Source organism: Cibotium barometz, chromosome 54, assembly GCF_041138505.1.
Source record: "Cibotium barometz isolate CiBa-2024 chromosome 54, ASM4113850v1, whole genome shotgun sequence".
NCBI classification, from domain to species: Eukaryota; Viridiplantae; Streptophyta; class Polypodiopsida; order Cyatheales; family Cibotiaceae; genus Cibotium; species Cibotium barometz.
This window is the reverse complement of record NC_141099.1, coordinates 20,917,897-20,940,567: the sequence shown is the minus strand read 5'-3', so window position 1 is coordinate 20,940,567 and position 22,671 is coordinate 20,917,897. Positions and strand designations below refer to the sequence as shown.

The 22,671-nt window shown below is 38.3% G+C and overlaps 1 protein-coding gene across 1 annotated transcript; it reads left to right on the top strand.

Moving 5' to 3' along the window:
• The first annotated feature begins 18,975 nt into the window (after positions 1–18,975).
• On the top strand, positions 18,976–20,758 carry LOC147607939 (uncharacterized). The gene has a single exon (XM_086789667.1). The coding sequence runs from the start codon at positions 19,094–19,096 to the stop codon at positions 19,712–19,714; it is 621 nt and encodes a 206-aa protein (XP_086645793.1). The 5' UTR covers positions 18,976–19,093; the 3' UTR covers positions 19,715–20,758.
• Positions 20,759–22,671: the final 1,913 nt, after the last annotated feature.

Genomic DNA, 22,671 nt, shown 5'->3' with positions numbered 1-22,671 from the left:
AAATTTGTGAAATTGGGAATGTTTTCCCAAGTCTGAATAGATGTCTTGAACGCCTTGTATTGTGGCTCGAGATCACGTAGATAGACTTCCACCTTATCATCATCATCATCTACTGAAACACCAATAGATGCAAGGGATTCCACAATACCCTTGATCTTCAATGCATAGTCATTCACAGACATACTCTTTTTCTCCACAGTATGAAGTTCATTCTTCAACTATACCTTTCGTGCCTTGGTATTCGTTTCATAGAGTTTTACCAAGGTATCCCATGTCTCCTTGGGGGACTTGGCATCCTGTATATGCCCAATCATGGTGTCCTGTATACTGATAGAGAGCCAATACATAACTTTTCTGGCTCCTTGGTTCCAATCCTTGAACTCTTTCACATCTGCAGAGCAGCAGTCGGATTGATCTCTGGTATCTCCAGTGCCTCTTCATGCTCACCTTCTATGTAGTCCCAATAACCCTTTCCCATCAAGAAATTCGTCAACCTGAACCTCCAAGCATGGAAGTTGTTCTTATCAAGCTTCTCAGCAACAATCTATTTTATGCCATCATTTGACATCTTGCCAGACACACAAATTTACCAGAAAGAGCACTCTGGTTTGTCCTGCACAAATTGTTGTATTTTCTGCAACGGTACTGTACTACACTTAAATGTCACAACCAGTGACCTCAATGTGCATACATACACCCAATGGCAATTGTTGACCTCCTTGCAGCACACACAATGTCTGCACAACCAATCTGTCTTCTTGCAGTTCTTAAAACAGAGTTCTGCAGAGAATCGATGACTTACCCGCAATGCTCGAAATCGCCTGCTTTCTGAAAAACGACGGTCGTAACACACCCGAAACGCGTTTTTGGCTCAAAAATTTTGTTCGATAGGACTTTCCAATAGGACAATATAGTTGCCCTATAGCTTTACTCCCGCGAAGAAAGCTCCTCAATCAAAGATCGTTTGCCGCCGATGCCTCCCGTAGAGCTCCCAAACAACAAGAGTGTAGTCGCCAACACAAATAAGGAAGAGTAGTTGAAGTTCTTACCCTCGTACCGCTTCCTGTGCTTCTCTTGCTTGCAACTCAGCCCTTAGTATGAATCAGGCTCTGATACCATGAAAAGATGCAGGGGAGAAGAGAGCTTGAGCTCTTGCAAGCACACACACACTCACAAAACCCTAAAAAAGATCACACAAGGTGAGAGGCTGAAAATCTTCTTCTTCTTCACTCAACACTCAACACACCATATACAAAGATAAAAGTACACACATATGAAATGGTACTCAACCAAATACATACTAGGGTTCTCTATAGTGTGAACCCAACTAAATGAGCTGGCATTATAACTATGCCACAGTCTCTAGAATGGCTATCACACAGCTTGTTGTCATCCCATTGGCCCCATATCACCCATGATCTCACCAACCATGCCAGTGGTGTAAGTGTAGGGCCTATCCCCCAGGCGGGTTATCAGTGTCCACCGCCTCACTAGATGAGCTCGATATCTCAACAAAATTCCCAAAGGTTATACCATTATACATTGTCTTATATTGAAGGGATTGGATATAGTGAGCTTGAATCCACACACAGGATGACTCTAACACATGCGCCGATGGTGTGATGAGTTTAAAACAGAAACTAAAAGTGACACCAACTCTACAGAAACCATGAATAAAACACAACTAACAATATCGAAAGAAACCTTGGGAAGTGAAATTGAAACAGAGACTAGTAGCTATAAAACTGACACTAAGTTCTAATCTAAAGAAAGAAACTGAGTATTCTCAACAAAAACTAGAAAATATCTCAAAAAATGGTAAACACGTAAGCGTTATGTGGCCAATCATCATAAAAGGCTACAAGAAAGGGTGACTACTACCCAACCAATGGTTATAGTATGTTGGTGCATTTGATGCACATCACAAATTTATTAACAATTGGGGAGAGGAAAACGTTATGTATTGCCACCCTTCTCCCATTAAGTTAATAGCTAAAATAGATATCACTAACAAACCAAAGCTCAGTTAGGTGAAAGAAAAATAGAGAGTTGGCCCAAAACGAGAAGGAAGCTCAAACTACAACTAAAGTAGCCAAAGAAGATCGTGAGATATTTGCACCCTACATCGGAGCCCTACATCGGAGCACTATAAATCTTTATAATTGGGGTGACCACAAGTCATTGTTTAATAATGCCACACAAAAACCAACAAGTGAAGAAGTAGGAGTCTACGATGGCCCTGTTGAAGTAAAAGAAGTAGACTTGGCTGAACCTTATAAACTAGTCTTTATAGCAAATTACATCACCCAAAGTAAGGAATCAAAACTCATTGCTCTCCTCAGGGAATATAAGGATTTATTTGTATGGACTTACTACCATGACATGAAGGGAGTACCCATGCGCTAAGATTGTGTGACACACAATCCCTATGGTACCAAATGCTAGACCTGTCCAGTAATGAGACCATATCCTATGAATCCTAAGTACGCTAATTTTTTAAAGAAAGATCAACAAGCTTATTAAATGTGGATTTATCTATGAGATTGAACACTCATACTCAGTCTCATCAATTATGATTGTACCCAAAAAGAATGAAAATTTGAGGGTATATGTCGATATGCCATTTGGTCTCACAAATGCATCTACCACATTCCAATGACTTATGAATATTTCTTTTCAAGATTTTCTAAGGAATTTTCTTGAATCTTTCTTAGATTATGTATGCATTCATTTGTCATGGAAGGAGCATTTATCTTGTTTACATAAGGTATTTGAACAATGCGGACTTTATCGCATATCCTTAAACCCTTTCAAGTGCCAATTTTGGGTAAAACATGGAGTCATCTTAGGGCATATTTTTTCCAAAAGTGGGATCTTCACGGATGAGAACAAGATAAAATTTATCTTAGAATTATCCCCACCTAAGAACTACTAGGGAGTCCAAAGGTTTGGGGCATGTAGGTTACTACAAACAATTCATACTCTTCTATGTTGAGATTATAATATGTTGTAAAAGCTTCTCATTGTATTTGAGTGGATAGAACATGAAAAACTAGATTCCTCACAACTTTTATAATGCTCTGACTGCTATTAAAGATGGTAGTGGCTAAGGACTTGCTAATACCCAAATCAGCATAAGGTGTTTAAGCCAAACACACTCAACTCTAGTTGTAAACACTGCCCTGTACTCAGATTCATAGTTAGAACTAGCCACTGTGGGTTGATTCTTGTTGAGCCATTATGTACATGAATCACAAAGTGAAAAGAAAAAACCACTTGTGGGCACCCATATGTCATAACATCCAGCCCAGCTTGAGTCTATAAATACATGTAACTATGATTTACCCCCTGAGATAAAACAACCCAAAGTACTTGGTGCTCTTTAGGTAACGTAACACCCATTTGACATACTTCCAATGATTTGTACCTGGGCTATGCGTACATTTTCTCAATACTAAGATCCTATACTGAATGTCAAGTCTGGTGTTACATAAGAACATAAGGCATCCAACATCTTCTTGATACAAGCCAGCATCAAAAGGGTTACCTGCATCTTCAAGACTAAGTCGTAAACCAGGTTCCATAGGTGTAGCAACAAGTTTGAACACTCCAAGATTGAACCTCTTCAATAATGTCTCTATGTATTGTGTCTACAACATAATAATTACATCATTGCGCTCCCAAAACTTATTGCCCAAATAATAGTGTAACGGGCCAAGATTTGATATTTCAAGAGACCTCTGTAAATCAACTATAAAAGCTTAAATATGATCATCATAGCATGTCATCAACGTAAAAATTCATCTTTAGTCCTCTTAATATAGCATTTTAATGTAGAGGGTATTTAGTAAGATGGTTGCAAAAACCTTGTGCAACCAAATATGTATGTATCTTCTCATACCATGCTCTGGTAGCCTCCTTAAGGCCATAGAAAGATTTTTTCAATCTACATACTTTTGACTCCTAACCTTTATGAACAAAACCATGAGGCTGAGATTTATAGACCTCCTCATGCAAATCTCCATTCAAAAAAGCAGCTTTGATGGCCAATTAATGTGCATTCCAACCTTTATGTGATGCTAATGTAATGTTACTCTTCATGGTAGTCATACGACATGTGGATGCAAAGGTATCACCATAGTCAATGCCTTTTACTATACATAAACCTTTGCAAAAACAAGCCTTGCTTGGTATCGCCCTCGACACTACCATCTGCTTTATGTTTAAGTTTATCAATCCATTTCATGCTAGTTGCATTCTCACCATGAGTCAAATCAGACAACTCCAAGTACCATTTTTGAGTAAAGCATTATATTCAAATTGCATAACACTCATCCGTTGTTATAATTCCTTGGCTTCATCAAAGGATACAGATTCCTCTTCATTACATAAACTGGCAATAAGAGCATGACCTGCGTCAACATGAGATGCTTGATGAGAGCTTGTGCAATGCTACATTGATATGGGTGATGGATGATGGGTGAGTTGTGGAACACCTCGATTAAGAGGGGGTGTGGGTGTTGAGAGATGTAATCGTGGTGTTGTGTGTATGTGGGAAAGTACCCTGAAGGTGCAAGATATTGTGGCAAGATAGGAATGTCACATGTAATATTGAATGGTGTGTGAGCAACGGAGACAAGAGAGTTTTGAATTTTTTATTCTTTAGTTTTGGGCTATTTTTTGGGCGGACAGAAAAGCATTTTTGGATGAGCCCACCGACTGAGGGGGGTCCAGGTGGAAAGTGTTTCATGCACTCCCCCGCTACACGACAAGGGGGAGCGCATGAAATATATCCCCACCCAAAACAAACAATGAATCTGAGAGATGGTACCTTCACATGTAGTGCCACCACACACGCATTCACACACACCATATAACGATATAGGCACACACACTATTGGGAGTGAGAGAGGTCCTAATCAGATCATTTAAATCTAAGTCGGCATATGGCTGGTATATATTATATATATATATCGATGATGCAAGTGCTTTTATGTGTTTTGTGCATGCAAGAATGCCTCCTTGGGCTGACCTTTATAGTGGTGTGCTGCCTAACTCTACCTATTGGAGACGGGACACACTTCTAGTATGCACATCTCACACTATGAGTTATTCACACATATAGTCACTCATATTCGAATATAAGGTCACAAGTGGTTTAGTAATGCATAATCTCTTTTTGGTAGAAAGAAAACCATTATCAAAAGAATAATTGGAATGTGGTAACCAATCATTATTTTTTAATTTGTCGTATGCATCAGAGAAATCAGAATCATTATCATATGTTTCCTTCACGTTATCAAAAGAGATACCTTCAATAAAAGATATATTATTAATAGTATGTCTCCTACTCAAAGCATCAGCCATAACATTTTCACGTCTAGGTGTGTATCAAGTATGTATAGCAAGCTGAAAACTTTGAATAAAAGATGCCTACTTAATATGTCTATTTGATATTAATGATTGTGAGAGAAAGAGTTTAATACTTTGTTGATCAGTTTTAACGATAAACTTAGAACCCATAACATAATGTTTCCAAACCTTTAATGCATGAACAACGGCAATTAATTCTTTATCATAGGTACTATATTTAATTTTAGATGGTTTCAATTTTCTACTTTCAAAAGCAATTGGGTGATTATCTTGCATAAGCACAACACCAACAATACCTTGTCCACTAGCATCAGTCACACTATCACAAAGAATGGTCTAAGGAAATTTGGTAGTGTTAATGCAAGTGCATGGGTAAGTATGTACTTAAGTGCATTGAAAGTTTTTTTATGCATATCGGTCCAAAGAAAAACTTTTATCTTTTTCAACAGTTTAGTCAACAGTTTAGTCGAATGGTGTGCTATATAAGCAAAGTTTTTCACAAATCTCCTATAGTAGGAACATAAACCAAGGAAAGATCTTAACTCATGAATATCTAGACCATGATCTAATGGTCTCTATCTTTTTAGGATCGACACGAATTCCTTCGCAGACATGATATGTCCAAGGTATTCAATTTCTTTTTGAAAGAATTCACTCTTGTCCAGATTGACATAGAGTTGATTTTCTTTTAAAAGTTTGAATACTATTTCTAGATGTTTCTTGTGCTCATCTTTGTCTTTACTAAAGACTAAGATGTCATCAAAGAAAACAACCACAAAATTTTGGTGCTTTAGGAATATATGGTTTATCATGTGACTAAACATAGCGTATGCATTCGTAAGTCCAAATGGCATTACTAAATGACCCATTTGTGGATGAAAATCAGTTTTATAAACATCCTCTTTAGCCATTCTAACTTGATGATAGCCTGATTTAAGGTCAATTTTTGACAACACTTTGGCTCCTCAAGTTATCTAAGAGATCGTCCACATGTGGAATATGATATCTATTCTTCACAGTGTTCTTTTTTAAAGCTTGGTAGTCAATACACATGCGAAACATTCCATTATTCTTTTTAAAGAGAAGAACAGGCACTCCATATGGTGAACTACTAGGCTCAATAAGTTTCCTATCAAAGTAGATCCTCAATTTGAGATTGGATCTCTTTTTGCTCTAGAAAATTTACTCTATAAAGAGCCCTACAAGGAGGAATAATACTAGGGATAATGTCTATCCTATGTTCTTCCGATCTAGAATTAGGTAATCCATGAGATAACTCATTCATAAAACAATTTAAAAATTGTGAAATGAATGGTTGGTGTGTGTCCTTGGAAATTGGTTTAGAGGCAGAAACCATGTTAACCATAACTATATAAGTCTTTTCCTTTTTCTATCATGGCTCACTTCGCTTAGCTTGGGTATGGCTAAGGAGTGCACATTCATGAAGTAGATTCCCTTAATCCTATTAAGCACACATTCTCACCATTGAATATACAAAAGATATAACATGTCAATGTGAGGGTTATGCTCATGTCTCCATATTCCAAGAATAACACCATATGAATGCAAAGGTATGACTAGAAAAGTATAGGGTTGAGAATATGGTGCAATGGATAAAACAATATCTTTTATTTCCTTTGTGTAATTATACTTTGTTCCTTGAAAAGCAGTTTTAATTTTATACTTTGAAGGAATAACATTCAATTTAAGAGCATGCATAAGATTTTTGAAAATAAAATCATGTGTACTACTATCATCGTGTAATATATTTACTTTCTTACCCATAATTTGTCCTTTTATTTTTAAAAGCATATGAGGTCAAACTTGCTTCCCCATAGGTTTAGGCATACCTGGAAGATCTTTGTTTTCAGAATTACCCTCTTTCTCGGGAGAGAAGTTGTCATCTTTTGCATCTTCTTCACCATCGATCATGTTGACTTGTGTGGTTGACTTTTTTTCTTCTCCAAGCAATTGGGTGCAATGTGTCCTTTTTCTTCTCCAAGCAATTAGGTGCAATGTGTCCTTTTTGTCGACAATTATAACATGCCACCACTCGAGATAAAAAATCTTGCTTCTTCTTTACGTCATCGTTGTTTTTATTGTTAGCATCATGATTGTTATTGAAATTTGAAGCAATGTCATTGGCATCATAAGTGTACCTGCCAAACTTATGAAAAGGAACAAACTTTCAAAATTTGTTAGCATTAGAATTTTGTGGTTGTTTGTTGTCCTTTGGTACTTCATTCTTTCGCTTACAATTGTAAGCCAAAGAGATCGCCATGGAGAGAGAATGAGGTTGGAACACGTTGATCTCTGCTCAAAGATTAGGCTTTAATCCAACAATGAATTTGCATCTTTGCTCCTTTGTTCTCACTCATTCAATGGCTTAGAGTTGAATGAGCATTGAGAACTTGCCAAAATTTTTGCACATAAAGTTGTATAGTTTCATTGTCAAGTTGACAAAGCATATCCCATTGTTGGCATGCTCTTACTTTATATTGATGTGGCAAGAACTTTATATTGTTGGCATACTCTTACTTTATATTGATGTGGCAAGAACTTCTTTTTGATGAGCTTTTGAAATTCTTTCAAGTTCTAGTTCTTTCACACCCTTGCTTGATTACAGTCGACCATAAAGATGTTGTTTCAACTAAATAATTTGCAGCACACTTGACTTTATATTTCTTGAAAAATATTTTAGCTTTCTAAGGTAAAGCTTTAGATTTTTTTTTAAAAAACCAATCAATGGAAAGAGGAGGTAGAGGCTTGATGGAAAACTCCATTGTCTTTACAACTACAAACAATATGGATTGAGTTTATGCAAGGAGTATACAGCCTTGAATAGCCTAGAAAGACACAAAATCACAATGATAAGGGTGGATGAAGCAGTAGTTTCAAATTTGCAACAAAATGCGATTTGGACTGTTTGAGATTCCTAAAGCCCTCTCCTCGCGTTTTACTGCAAATTCTTGAGGCAGCATGCTAGAGCATGCCTTCAGTCATTTCAGTGTGTTTACAACTTGGTGCAAGATGGATTGAGTCTATAGAAGGCAAGAAGTGATCAAGCTCTCACTCAACAAGCCCAATTCAAAAGTCTTCCTGCTTCTCCTTGCAGTGGAAAAAGCTAAGGAATGCATATAATATTTATCATAATATCTAAGCTACATCACATCAATCAGTACCTTACCCTAATATACTATTAAACAAGAAGAAAAGGAAATAGAGTGTCTTACTGACCTGGAAGCTATCTGTAGGTGTGCTGTGCTAGTGATGAATATCCTGTGCTGGGGATGAACCTGTGTTGCTAGTCAGGATGCTGATGGTGTAGAGTAGGGAGGTAGAGAGGCAAGAGAGCTGAGTTAGGAGAGATTAAACAGGAGTGAATAGATTATTGCAAAATACAAATAAAGTAGCTAATAAATACCACACCTGTGGAATGTAGTCATTTTTTCACACGTGTGGGTCCCACCCAGATCTTTTGGAATTTGAAATTTGACACATGTGAAAGTCACTTTTTGCCTTGGAAATTGTTCCAATCATGATTTCATAATCAGATCCATTAACACTCTTCCCTCCCCGTCTTCCATCCCTGCCAGCACCCTCCCATCATCCTTTTCCTTCCCCCTCTGATCACTTCCTACCCAACACACTCCATCCACACTCTGCAACCTGTTTGACACTGCTAGATCTCCACGTTACCTAGGCTGAAGCTCAAGTTTGGAAGAGAGCAAGAGAATCACCAGGGCAACTCCAACAGTATGGAAGAGGAAAAGAAAGGTCAGAGATCTATATTCTTTTCAATGTTTTCTGATATATATTTCTTCCATCTATAGAATTCTTGAATCTTACTGCCTAGGAATCTGGTGCATCACCCTAGGATTTGATTAGAGATGGATATGAATAGGACTTAGAAGTTTGCAACAAAATGCGAGGAGAGTGCTTTACATTTTCCAAATGGTCCAAATCGCGTTTTCCTACAAATTCTTATATTAGTTTTAGTTTTCATTTCTTCCTCTTTGTTTTGCTCTCTTTGGCCCTGGGGAATTCCTCCTAGTATTACTGTCCAGAACATTGTAATATGTTCCTAGCATTTGATTGGAGATGTGATTGGAGATGGATGTCAATAGAAATGGAGAATTTGTAACAAAATGCGAGGAGAGAACTTGACATTTTCCAAATGGCCCTGCATCGCGTTTTCTTGCAAATTCTTGTGTCCCTTTTGGTTTTCACTTCTTCCTCATTCTTTTGCTTTCTATGTCCCTGGGGATTTCTTTCTTGATGATGAGAAAAGTTTTTGCTTTGGAACAGTTGATTCTCAGGCCCCTCCTTTCAAGAGGAAGCTGGACTTTTCTGCTGCTATACTCAAACCACAGCAATCACCAGGTGATTCATGTGTGCTCATGAAGAGAGTTGTTTGGTGATATCCTATACATTCCCTGATTGCATATGTCAGCATATAGAATTCATGATATATAAATTTTTGTTCAGGCAAAAGCAAGAGACTGGAGCAGAAAGGTGAGTCTTCCCTTTCAAAACAAAGGGAACCAGAAGAGGACAAATCTCCAGATTTGCTCCTATTTGACTTTCTTCACAAGTGCAAGGCTCAGAGAAACTTCCACATATACCACAGTATTTTCAATAGGGAGTTCACTATGAGCTCTGTTTTGGAGCATCACAGAGATTTTCTTTCAGACCATTGGGATACCTTCAAACAACTAATAGAGGCAAGAAGAATTGTGGAAGGTGAAAAGGTTTTTGTGCATATAAATCATATTGTCTCCATTGACAAGCTGAGGTACCATGTGAATAGAAGATTTGACAGCCTGCTTGAGGAATATAAATTTAGCTGACACCAGAAAGTGTAGAGTGCTTGAGGAAACCATGGCATTCCTTATGTACATTGTCTTCCATCAGCAATCTCTAAAAGAGCAAGGGCAGGAGGCTGAAGAAGAAGATATATCTGTAGCGGAGGTAAAAGAGGATATTCCTGTGGCAACAGATATGGCAGAGCAGGAAGAAGATATTAACCTCGAGGATGAGGGGCTGCAAGTGGCTGCTCTTGACCTTGTTCAACTGAGGACTGAAACTCTTAAGGCAGCACAGCCAGTTGAAGATTTTGATGTTCAGAGCAGCAACTATGCAGTGCCCATGCTTCCAGGTGTCTTGATTGGTGGTAAAGATTATGTTTTCCTCCATGATATAGAGTGTATGTTCAATTTGAGGGAGGACTATGCCATTTCCCTTATTGTCCAGGCTTCAAGGCTTGACAAGGAGGTTGGCATAGAGGATGACCATTCACTACTGGCTTTGGAAACAACTTTTGATCCTGCAGAGGCTCTTACTATTTGTTTCAAAGAGGCTAAAAATTTCTAAGAGCCAGATGAAGCTACCTTCCAGCTCACCCAGGAAGCTATGAATCTCTTAGCACTTCATAAGGAAAAGCTTAAAGAAGAGGCTGGACTAGAGGGGAGAGGAATAAATCTTTGGAAAGATGAACTTCTTGTTGCTGATGAAAATGAGAAGGTATGATCTTATTACTTCAAATCAAATACTTTATCTTGTGTTTAAATGTTTTGTAGTTATGTATTATTGTCTCACTCCAATCTTTTGATACGTGGCAGCTACAAATTGAGGATGACACATTCCTCCAGAGAACAAGTGGAAGCAGGCTGGCTGGGTTTGGCAAAATATCAAGCCTAGCTCATTATATTCATGATCTAGGTAGTGCTAAGATCTTGATTTACCATAGGCAGTTGAGCAACAATGGAGAATCCATTGTTTACTTCTTTAAATGTTTGTCTAGGGTTTTATGTGGACATGATCTTCCATGGCAAAAGGAAAAGATCATTTTAATAGAGAGGTTGTCCGCCATAGATATATTTGGGGATTATGTGAATAAGCAGGCCTCTAGGGCCTCTTACTTTTTGTCTTACACTTCTTATGCATTAGCATGTGGTGTTAAGGAGCCCAATGTCTGGAGGGCTATGGAAAACACAAGCTCATAAGGTTTCAAGAGCCACCCATGATTGCATCAGGCCACATAATCCAAGAAGAACACGTGGAGATAGCTGAAGACAAGGATACCCCTATCAGACCAGCAACAGAGGCAAGCATTGATAAACAGACAGTCGACATCAAGCCAACAAGGAAGAAAAAGAGTTCAATCAGACAAGGATACCCCTATCAGACCAGCAAGAGGCAAGCATTAATAAACAGACAGTCGACATCAAGCCAACAAGGAAGAAAAAGAGTTCAATCAAGTTTAAAAAGAGAGTTCCGACTGGCAGGCCTTGGGAGTAATAGGATTTAGTCATCAAATATAGCACAAACATTATGTTGAAGTTGAACTGATTTATACAAAGTCTTTGATCCTCATCAGTTTTCCTTGTCTGTATGGACGATCAGTACCCTTTTGCATTTGTGCCATCACCATACGACACTTCAGTACTCTTCCCACACTCAGTAGCTTCTAAAAGCGTTTGACACTCAGTACCTTATTGGTAAGGATCAATAGTGAACCTAGTGTGCAGTCGGAGAAACACATATGGTGGTTAGGCTCGTTCCAGGTATGATCATTTTTTGTTTCGTACTTGATTTTAGTCAATGTTTTCAAATCTTTTATAGTAAGACTTTTGTTTTGTATAATCATAGGTGAAGACAGAAGACTATGAAACACTAGATTGGGTGTTTCACCACACAGAAATACCAAGAATAATTAAAAGACAAGTGCAAGGAGAGAATCTCCATGTTGCAGGAAAAGGTGATTTTCAAGTAGAGTGGCACATGGCGGGGGATCTTAAAACACTTAAGTGCATGTATAACGTTAGTAAAGGAGGTAACTCAAAGTCTCCTTGTCTTTACTACAAAGAATCAGCTCAAGTAATGGATTCCAAATGGTGGAAGAGAGCACCTAATAGAGATAAAGTTGACCCTGACTTCAAGGCCATTCTTGACATTCCACTATGTAATGTTCACATATGCACATTGCATGCTCTATGTCGAATTATTGAGAAATTGGTATTTTTGTATATTGGATTTGCTTGGAAACTCCGTCCCAAAAGAAATAGAAAGGATGCTCTTCATGCATTGGAAAAAGTGTTATCCGATATAGGTCTGCATGGAGGTGATGTTCATATCACAAGGGATTTTAAAAAGTCTACCAATGGTAAGGAGGTACCAATCAAGCCCTCTATTGGTGGTGTTAAGGCAAGAAGATTCTTGTCTCGACCCAAACACAGTAGTAAGCAAGTAAGGCAAGGTAGAACAGTTTCAAGGATTAGTTATGGATTGTGGAAGCAAGTCCATAATGCTGTGAAAGATCATGAGGCAGATAGGGAAGCACGAAATGTGAAGGTAGAGGTGTGGAGGTCTCTTGATCAACTCTTCATGTTCTGTGACAATGTAACATGGACAAAGAGTGATTATAAGAACTTTGAAGAGGCAATTAAACACTTTGGGAAGTCAATGAAAGATGCGTGGACAGCCTGCAATATAACTCACTACATGGTAAAGTGATGTCTTCTTCTTTTACTTAAGTGTGATCCTCTTTTCTTTTATAACTTACTATGCATTCTTATGTCTCTGTGAAAACAGCATATCATCTACAACCACCTTCCCTATTTTGTCAAAAAGTATGGATGCCCAGCAATTTGGTCTACCCAAGGCATGGAGAAGTCTCACTACATGGCACGTAATGCATTTTTCAGACACACACAACACTATGGAGGGAGTCAAAAGGCAAATAGTCTGAAGGAAGTCTTCCAATGGTTTTACCGAGGCATTCTACAAAGGCTGCATGCTAAAAGAAAAGTTGCTAGTTCCAAAGTCAAGCTTGCTTTTATTCTAGCCCAAAAGCAAAGACGAAGACAAACTTTGGACAATTCAATGGCAGCAGAGAGACATAGACAATGGAGGGATTCGAAGATATTTAGAAACCATAAATGGACAAGTAAACATGAATAGCAATTTGTAACTTATTGGTGTTATGTCCACATGTTTTCAAACTCAATCAATAGATTTTTATTCTGTGGAACAAGTGACTCTTGGTGTTATGCCTATATGTTTTGAGACTCCATCAAAAGTATTTCTTTTGTGAAACATGTGATCTATATTAACAAGCATCAATACATCAATGAGCTATACATAAAAAATTCAATCAATACTACTTAATTATGCTAGAACAACCTCACACTCATCCAGTTTGATAACAAATTTCAAAATGCCTTTGCACTCTTCAAATGTTATTCCATAAAACTCGACCATTCTTCTTTGAAGTTGTTGTAGATCTATAAATATATTGTTCCAAGGGTCATACACAGTGGTTCCTTTACCAATATTGTCCAATAAACTCATCTATACTTTCATTCAAATGACCTCTTATCTTCCACACGGTTGCTGGATTTGGCAGTAAAACTCGTTTAATCCTTTGATCTCTCAAAGTTGAGGATATCGCATGGAAAATCAAACTATATCCCTTCTTGCTAACTCCACTAACATCAAGAGCCTCTTGGATTGTAGTACCATCAACTTGATTATTGGATATAAAGTCCTCTACAACATTGCATTTGATTGTTTTGTATTTTTTTTCTTCAATCAAACCTTTTGCTACACCACAAGAAAGCAATCCTTTCATTTGTTTAACTAGAAGAAGGTTGGGATCCATATTTTCTTTTGTTTTGCAGGCTCCAATAGTTTCCTATAGTAACAACACAATATGCCTATATTATTCAACACTTCCAATCCTGTTTTGCGTTAATGGACAAAATAGATATAGTCATTTGAGAGCATTTTTTAGTATAAAAAATGAAAAATTACAAACTAGCCTTGCTTCCTGAATTCTTCGCTTGCATCCACCAGTCCCAGCCTTCAAATTTGCAATGTTTTTAATCTTCCTGCTTAGTTGTCTGTCTCCAAGCACGGTTCTCTTCCTTCTTGATCTTGTCAACTCTTTTTTACTCTTTGAATGCTCCTCAATTTCATTTTCCAACAACTGCTACTCCAATTTTGCACGAATAGCTATCTCTTGAATCCTGGCCCCCTTTTCTTATAGGTACATTGTTTTATATGTTTCTGCAAATGCAGACTGTGCTGAAATATAACCAAGAAGTCCATTTTGTCCATCGCCCACAAACCTCAATAGTGTGGTTGGATTGACAAATGGAGGTGTAGAGTTTTTTACTAGACATTTTGGATATATGCTTCCATCACACCATAAGTCAATATGTTGGAGCCCTTCTCTTCTCATATTTTCTCGTTGTTGAGCATTCAGCACCGTATCCTTTCGTCTTTTTTGTGCTGGAGCATATTGTTCTTCTAAGTCGATGTGAAGATGGTGTAATCGCTTCTTCTGAGATTGTGACTCACTAGTATCGGCCATTTTTTGTGCTTCTGAGGTTGCAAAGTTTGCTTGTCAATCTCAGTGTCTTTTTGTAACATGAATCGTGGAAGTGTGGTGGTATCCATACAATCATTAAGTTCAGTGATGGATTCTTTATGAGAGGCCTGCACACGTCGTCAAAAGAGATGCGGAATCTTCAGGAAACAAAAAAAAACTAAGGAGATATTTAATGCAAAATCGTGTTAGTTAGACAAAAGATTATCTTATTCTTTTCTGAACTGACAGTTCGGTAGTCCTTACTGACAGTTCTGAGCCACGTTTCCGTATTTTATTATTTTTAGGTCTTTTAGGAGAGAAATAAATTAAAAAATAGTGAATTCCTTACAGGGCCCCAAAATGAGCTCCCTTTTTCCCTAATGACGGGTGGTTTTTGGGTTTTGCAGAAGTGGTTTTTAAACAAATTCATACAGCTTGATTCATTGGGGATTGAGAATTGGAGAAGGTGGTTTTGCAAAGATGGGTGGTTTTTGGGTTTTACAAAAGTGGTTTTTGAAAAAGTTGGTATTGAAGCCTAGCCCTTGATCTTGATATTGATCCAACGGCTCAAAAGGTTCCCATAAACCACAAGCTTTGCCCAAAGGTTATGATAACTTTCTTCACTTTATCCTTTGCATCTTTTGATGATCTAATCTTTTGTCCAAGCACACATATCCTTGTTGCAGCTTTTTGTAGGCCTTTCCTCTTCCCATGATATTAGAGTTCCTTGATTTGTTTAAAGCTTTAGAAATTCCAAGAATTAAATCTTTGGCCTTCTTTACACTAAGCAAATTGTGTAAACCTTGGTTTTTAAATTTTTCCTTCAAAAATCCTTCTCCTTGAGTGGTCTTCCCAAAGCTCTGATACCTTTGCAACAAGGACCTTAAGACACTTGGAGAAGGAAACTCTAATTTCTCAACACAAAAATTAGAGCATAACATATACTTGCACAAATTGAAAGCATAAACCTTAAATAAACCAAATTATACAAACAAGAGAGAGATTGAGTAGAAGTCACAGTCGGTGGGCTGAATCTTCCCTAGGTAAAGTTTGGTCCTTGTTCAAAAAGAAAATTCTAAAACCAAAGCATAAGCAAGTTGTTATGAGGATGAATTCATGGAATATTTTATATATTCCCGTGTTGTGTAAATTACGAATTCTTAAAAGAATTCATGGAATATTTATATTCTCAAGTTTTTTGTGTTAGATGGATTTAGATTGGGACGCCTTTCTAACTCGAGCAATTCCTAGCTTACTTTACGTGTACACGGGTGAATCCGTACATGCAAGGAAAGTATTTGTTACGTCGTCTTGTTGATATGAAATTTTACATGGATGTTTATTTTAATCAATTAATTTATTAATTGATTGGCTAGTTGATGCAAGTGCAGATCATTGGACCGGATAATGGTGGCAAGCTGGTGACGATCAGAAAATATACTTTGAGATGATAAATTTTGAGTATCAACAAATAATATTTGATTTTGTGACGACAAGTGCCATTAATTTATTTGAATGCTATTCAGATTTATTGACAATGCATATATGTTAATTGGGACATGTGAAAGCTCCCTCGTGCATATTTCAATTTTCAAGACATGTGCACTTTCATAAGGTTCAAGGCTCACACCTATTTTTAAAAGGAAGTTTATTTTTTAAGCAAGCCACTTTTGAAGAAGACTATTCTTGAGGAAGTTGACATTTTTGTAAAAGTCTACCATTTTTGAGTCCCAAAGGCTACTCATGAAATATATTTAAGTACACCAAGAGGAAGCGTGGCTCACTCTTGTGTGGAGGAAGATTGGACCCAATCTTGAGTATTGAGTATATTGTTTTATTGTGTTTATTTTCCAATATTTTATTCATTGCAATCATATTTATGGGTTCAAGTCAATCTCCCACAGCACAAGTGCTTTTAAGTTTATGAGCATGCAAGCTCTAAAAAAATATAGCAAGCATTAATATAAAGTCTTGGGGCTATCAAAAGTATAAAATGCTATTTGGTATATACAAAATGTATGATGCCTTTGCCTTACAAAATTATAGATGCCTAAATATGAAACCATAAAGGTGTTCACATGTCTTCCAAAATATCTCTAGTGGTCCAACACATGTTCCATCCGCGATCGACAATCAACACATAATCTGCTACTCATTCTTTGCCTACATCCAAAATAATAATAGTCAGTGTACGCAGCTAATTAAACACATTAATCCTGACCATATCATACCAGCACCGCACATAACTTGATTAAGCATATTAATCCTAGTAAATGATATAAATAAAAGGTGTTTCCAAAATAAAAATACTTTAAAAAAAAGGGCGTCCCCAAAGAGGTTCCGACTAACAGACATGAAGGCATCAAAGAAACCTTAGACGTGGAGAAAATTGTAAGGCATGGTCAGAAGCTTGTACATGGTGAAAATCATGGAAATCTTGGGCATGGCGAACTTGTTTATGGCACACTTACATGCAAGAGTTGGCAAACCCTCACAGGACCAAGGCAAGTGGTGGAACTCTTGTACATGATTGAAAACAAGGCCTACGCAAAGCGCTTTCTCCATAAGTGAGGATGGTGTACTACTAAAATCACTTATTCATAACAAATAAGGCGATGATGGTGTACTATCGTAATAAATAAGGCGAGGATGGTGCCCTACTAAGGACATATCCACCATGAAATGTCTGTATAGGAGACAAATCACCTATGGGTGATCTACCTCATTTGATTCACATTATCCACTCACCCACCTTGCCCATGGAAACCTTGGACATAGTTAAGAGCTTGGATGTGGCAGACTTACTTGCAGAAGTTAGCAAACCCTAGCAGTTCCCAAGCGTTCTTTGAAGCTGGTCCTCTTTTACTAGTGGGGCTCGTCTTAATGTTTTTCTACCTGAGCAAGATGAGGATGGTGTACTCCTAAGGACCTATCCGTTAACAAATAAGGTGAAGATGGTGTACTGCTAAGGACCTATCTGTCGAATAAGGTGACAATGGTAAGGACCTATCTATGAAATATATATCTTATAGGAGGCAAATTACCTATGGGTGATCTATCTCGTTCGATTCGCCCATAGAAACCTTGGACAATGGCGAAGGGCTTAGATATGGTAGACTTACTTGCACAAGCTAGTAAACCTTAGTAGCTCCCAGGTGTTCTCTGAAGCTGGTCCTCTCTTTCCTCCTTGGCACTGGTGGTGGAGCTACCTTGAACACGCTTTATTTTCTTCAATTTTTTCCACCCTTGAAGAAAAGAATTAAGGTTGCCTTTAATAACGGCTTTAAAAAACTCAACGTGGAGCTATTAAAGAAAAGAAAAAAGGACGGCCACATGGATGCTTATGCTTCCAACATTGTTGCGAAAAATGATGCTATGGTGCCTGCATTAAAAAAACCACTATGATAATTTGTTTGCTTTTGGAAACCTTTAAAGGTGGATGAACCAATGCTCAAAAAAATCATATTTTTCAATCAATCAAAATAAGGACAACTCCTATTTTTGTTTTGAAATCTCTACAATATGCTGGTTTTATAAGTAAAATATATGAAAAATCATTACTTCAAATACAAACTACAAATACACTTGAATGCCGTTTTTTCTTAATTGTGGACGGCACAAATACACTTGAATGTAGTTTTTTTGAGCACTAATGATGATCGCGGACGCACATGTTCCCACCATTATTAAATTTAAACTTTTTGCAATCTCTGCGGTAAAAATTGATTCGTAACTTTTTGTTAGTATTTTCGTGAACGCTGATCAACTAAGACACGTGCAGAGTCAAGGTGACACGCAGAATGACTTGACAAACCCAAAAATCGAGAGCAGGCCTTAGAATTTGAGAAGGGCGCCCTTATTTTTTCTATTGAAGAGCCTTTCTTTAACTAGTTTTTTTTTTAATGAAGGCATATAAGGAAATTTCCCAAAACCCTTCCTTTCCCTTGACGGGTAGTTGTGTTTCCCTTTGTGAAGGTTTTGAACCTTTAAAGACGGACGGATGACACACCCAATGATGATCGCTGGATTTGCAACTTTTGCTAGAACGCTGATTAACTAAGACACGTAGATGAGACACGCGGAACGACTTGACGAAGTCAAATACGTGCTAAGTCAAAGTCAAAGTCTGTTCCGAAAGAAAATACGAGGAAAGGTCTGTTGGCCTTCCGCGCAGCTGTATGAAAGCCTAAATATATAAGAAGAGGAGCATCCATTAGCTGCACGAGAGAGAGAGAGAGCGCGAGAGCGCAGCAAATGCGCTCACGTAATTAAGCAACGCTGCTTTCCTCCGTCGTTTATTCCTACTCTCCTTGCTTTTTGCAATCGGCCGCACGTGCACACCACCGTATGGACGACGTAGCCAATATGCTGGAGCTGCGCATCAGCTCCGCCGAGGATCTCAAGGACGTCCGACGCCTGAAAGTAGGCAAGATTATGCACCCCTACGCCGTCGCCTGGGTCACACGCGGAGGCACGCGTATCGACGGCCTGCACAAAATCGACCCGCGCGATCTTCCCCACTCGTCCGCCCTGCCTCGCGCAGACGCCCAGGACGCAGACGAAGACGGCACCTTGTACCCCGTCTGGCCCAAGCACCATCCGGGCCTCACGATCACCGTGAAGAACGTCCCCACCCTCAGGAGCGCCTTTCTTGTCATCCGACTCTTCGGCCAGCGCAGCCGCTCGTCCCTGCCCAACCCCAAATCATGCAGGGTCGTGGGCACCGTCACCGTCCCGCTGGCGGACATCCTGAACGACGGCGGCCCTGTCTACACCCACTGGCAACTGCTGAGCTATAATGTGAAACGACCATCCGGGCGCCTGCAAGGTGTGTTGAACTTCTCAGCGCGCTTCGCTCCAGCACGGCCGGCGCGAACCGTTCTACCACCGTCCGCACCACCCTTAAGCCTCTACAGTTACGCAGGCCCAGAATTTGATCACGCACAAGAACAAAACCAAACCCTTTGATTTATATAAATTTATATGTATGTATAAAAACCATTAAATCATTTGATTTGTATAACTTTATATGTATGTATATATAAAAACCATTAAATCATGGAACACCCACATCACACTCGGCCATTTGTTTCACTCCCATGCACATGGTGAGAAAAATATCCTTTAAATAATTAAGCCTTTATAAGCCTTTTAAGCATTTCTAACCCTTCAAAAAATATTTGACCCCACTTCTCACACCACACATAACAAATGTGAATCCACCCATCTTACATCATCAACTCATACCAGTTCACACAAGGTGGTCCTCGGCACTATCTCCATGTAGCACTTAATGCGTCTGATGAAGGGATCGACGATGCGGAAGCTGGGCACGAGAAAAGGGGAGTTCACGAGCGTCCACGTGGCAAGTGGCTTAGGTTTAGGTTTTCTGTAAACCCAGGCATGGGAAACTCGCTGGAATCCACATATTGATGGGCACTAATTTGAAAGCATGCGCCAGGGTGATCGAAATGTCTATCCTCCTTAGAGGGTGTGAGCATTGCCAACCCTAAACCAGAATCTCATTTTTGCCCAACGGCGGGTAGGTGATGCAAACGTTAACCAGGTCATATACAGGTATCTCCGCATTGGTCAAGGGCTAGCGGTTACGCAAGGATTCGTGCATCAAAACAGGGTTGCATTGCAGGTTCTTATGGCAGCGAGGATGAGAGAAAGAGGTGAGAAAAATATCCTTTAAATAATTAAACCTTTATAAGGCTTTTTGGCATTTCCAACCGTTCAAAAAATATTTGACCCCACTTCTCACACCACACATAGCAAATGTGATTAAACGTGTTCAACCCACCCATTTTACATCATCAACTCGTATACCAGTTCACACAAGGTGGCACGGGCATGATCTACATGCATTGATGGTCAACATCCATCCCTCGAATATACAGGGTGACTCCCAAATTTAAAGGTGACACATAAGTTGATCATCACATAGACATCAAATTACAATATGAAAAACCACTCTACAGCTTGGCGAAATAGAGTGATAATCATACATTAATCATTGACTAAATGTACATGTGGCTTGTTAATGTTCAAAAGAGAACTCGGAGAAATAACAACTCACATAAAAATGTAACATGAAATTAAAGAACTTAAAAGCTAGCCTGACGCGATAAGAAACATTAGTAAACAACGAATCATTATTCAATAACTTGCATGAGCGTTTATTTCCCGTTTAGAGTACACGATCACACTTTATAAAGTTGGGAGCCAATAAATAGACATATTAATAAGATGCAACTAAGCAATCTACAAGAAAATATCAATCCTATTCAATGCTCCTCCCTCATCAATGTTATTATTGTCGATTGCTCTATTTTATAAAGCCACTTACATGAGGAGAAGACACTTTGTGTTGAGTATGCCTAGATGCCAAACAATGCTAGGTTAGCCAGATGGTGATGGCTTAAATGTGAAACATGTAAGAAAGTAGTGAAACGTAAGTTGATCACATCAGATAGACATCAAATTACAATATGAAAAACCACTCTATAGCTTGAGTAAATAGGGTGATAATCATACATTAATCATTGACTAAATGTAGCTCTGGCTGTTAATATTCAAAAGAGAACTCATAGAAATAACAATTCACATAAACACGCAAAAGGTTCTACCACCATCCACACCACCCTTATTCATTCAAAGCCCCTATAGTTACGCATGCCTAGAATTTGATAATGCGTCGTGGCAACAAGAACAAAACCAAACCATTTGATGTGTGTGTGTACACACACATACACACATGTATAAAAACCATCACATTAGACCATTTGTTTCACTCCCATGCACATGGCGATAAAAATATCCTTCAAATAATTAAACCTTCATGGTGTTTCCAACCCTTCAACTGATGCGCCTTTAAAAAAATATTTGACCCTACTTCTCACACCAGATATATGAAACGTGATTAAATGGGTTCAACCTACCCATCTTATATCATAAGCTCACACCCCAGTGCACACAAGGTGGTGGGCATGATCGAGGAGAAGAAACTTTGTAATGAGTGTACCTAGATGCCAAACAGTGCTAGTTTAAACACGAGGATTGGCCAAAGGTGGCTGGATGGAGATGGCTTATATAGCCCAAGCTCTCATAACATGTAAGAAATTATAACTTTTGTAAGGTGAAATGTAAGTTGATCATCATGTAGATGTCAAATTACAATATGAAAAACCACTCTATGGCTAGATAGGGTGATAATCTAAATTAATCATTGACTAAATGTACCTATGGCTTGTTAATATTCAAAAGAGAACTCAAAAAAATAACAACTCACATAAAAACATAACATGAAGTAAAAAATCTTATAACTAGGCTAACATGATATGAGACATTAAACAACCAATCATTGTTCAATAACTTGCATGAGCATTTACAATTATAAAATTTCTCATTTAAAGTAAACAATCACACTTTATAAAGCTGGGAGCTAATAAATAGACCTATAAATAAAATGCAACTAATAAATCTACAAGAAAAGATGAATCCTATTCAATGCTCCACCCTTATCAACTGTTGGTTTCTCTATTTTACAAGGCCACCTATATGAAGAGAAGAAACTTTGTGTCTAGTATACCTAGATGCCAAATAGTGCTAGTTAAGACATTAAGAGTGGCCAAAGGTGGTCGGATGGAGATGGCTTTTGTAGCCCAATCTCTGATAGCATATAAGAAAGTATAACTTGTGCATTGAAACAAATAATCTAACTTTTGCATTGACACAAATAATAGGACCTTTATAGACGACAAGAACCAAATAAGTTCCCAAATGCAAATGTGTGAAGGAACTGATGATTGCAAATAAACCTACCTTCTCCATATGGGTTGCTTGTTTTCACACACATGAATAATACATAAAGATAGTAAAGGTTGTAAGTGTTTGATGAACTCTCAAAGTGGGTGAGCTAT

Excerpts from the sequence above, each read along its gene's own strand:
- LOC147607939 (XM_086789667.1), top strand. The coding sequence starts at position 19,094 with ATGGACGACGTAGCCAATATGCTGGAGCTGCGCATCAGCTCCGCCGAG.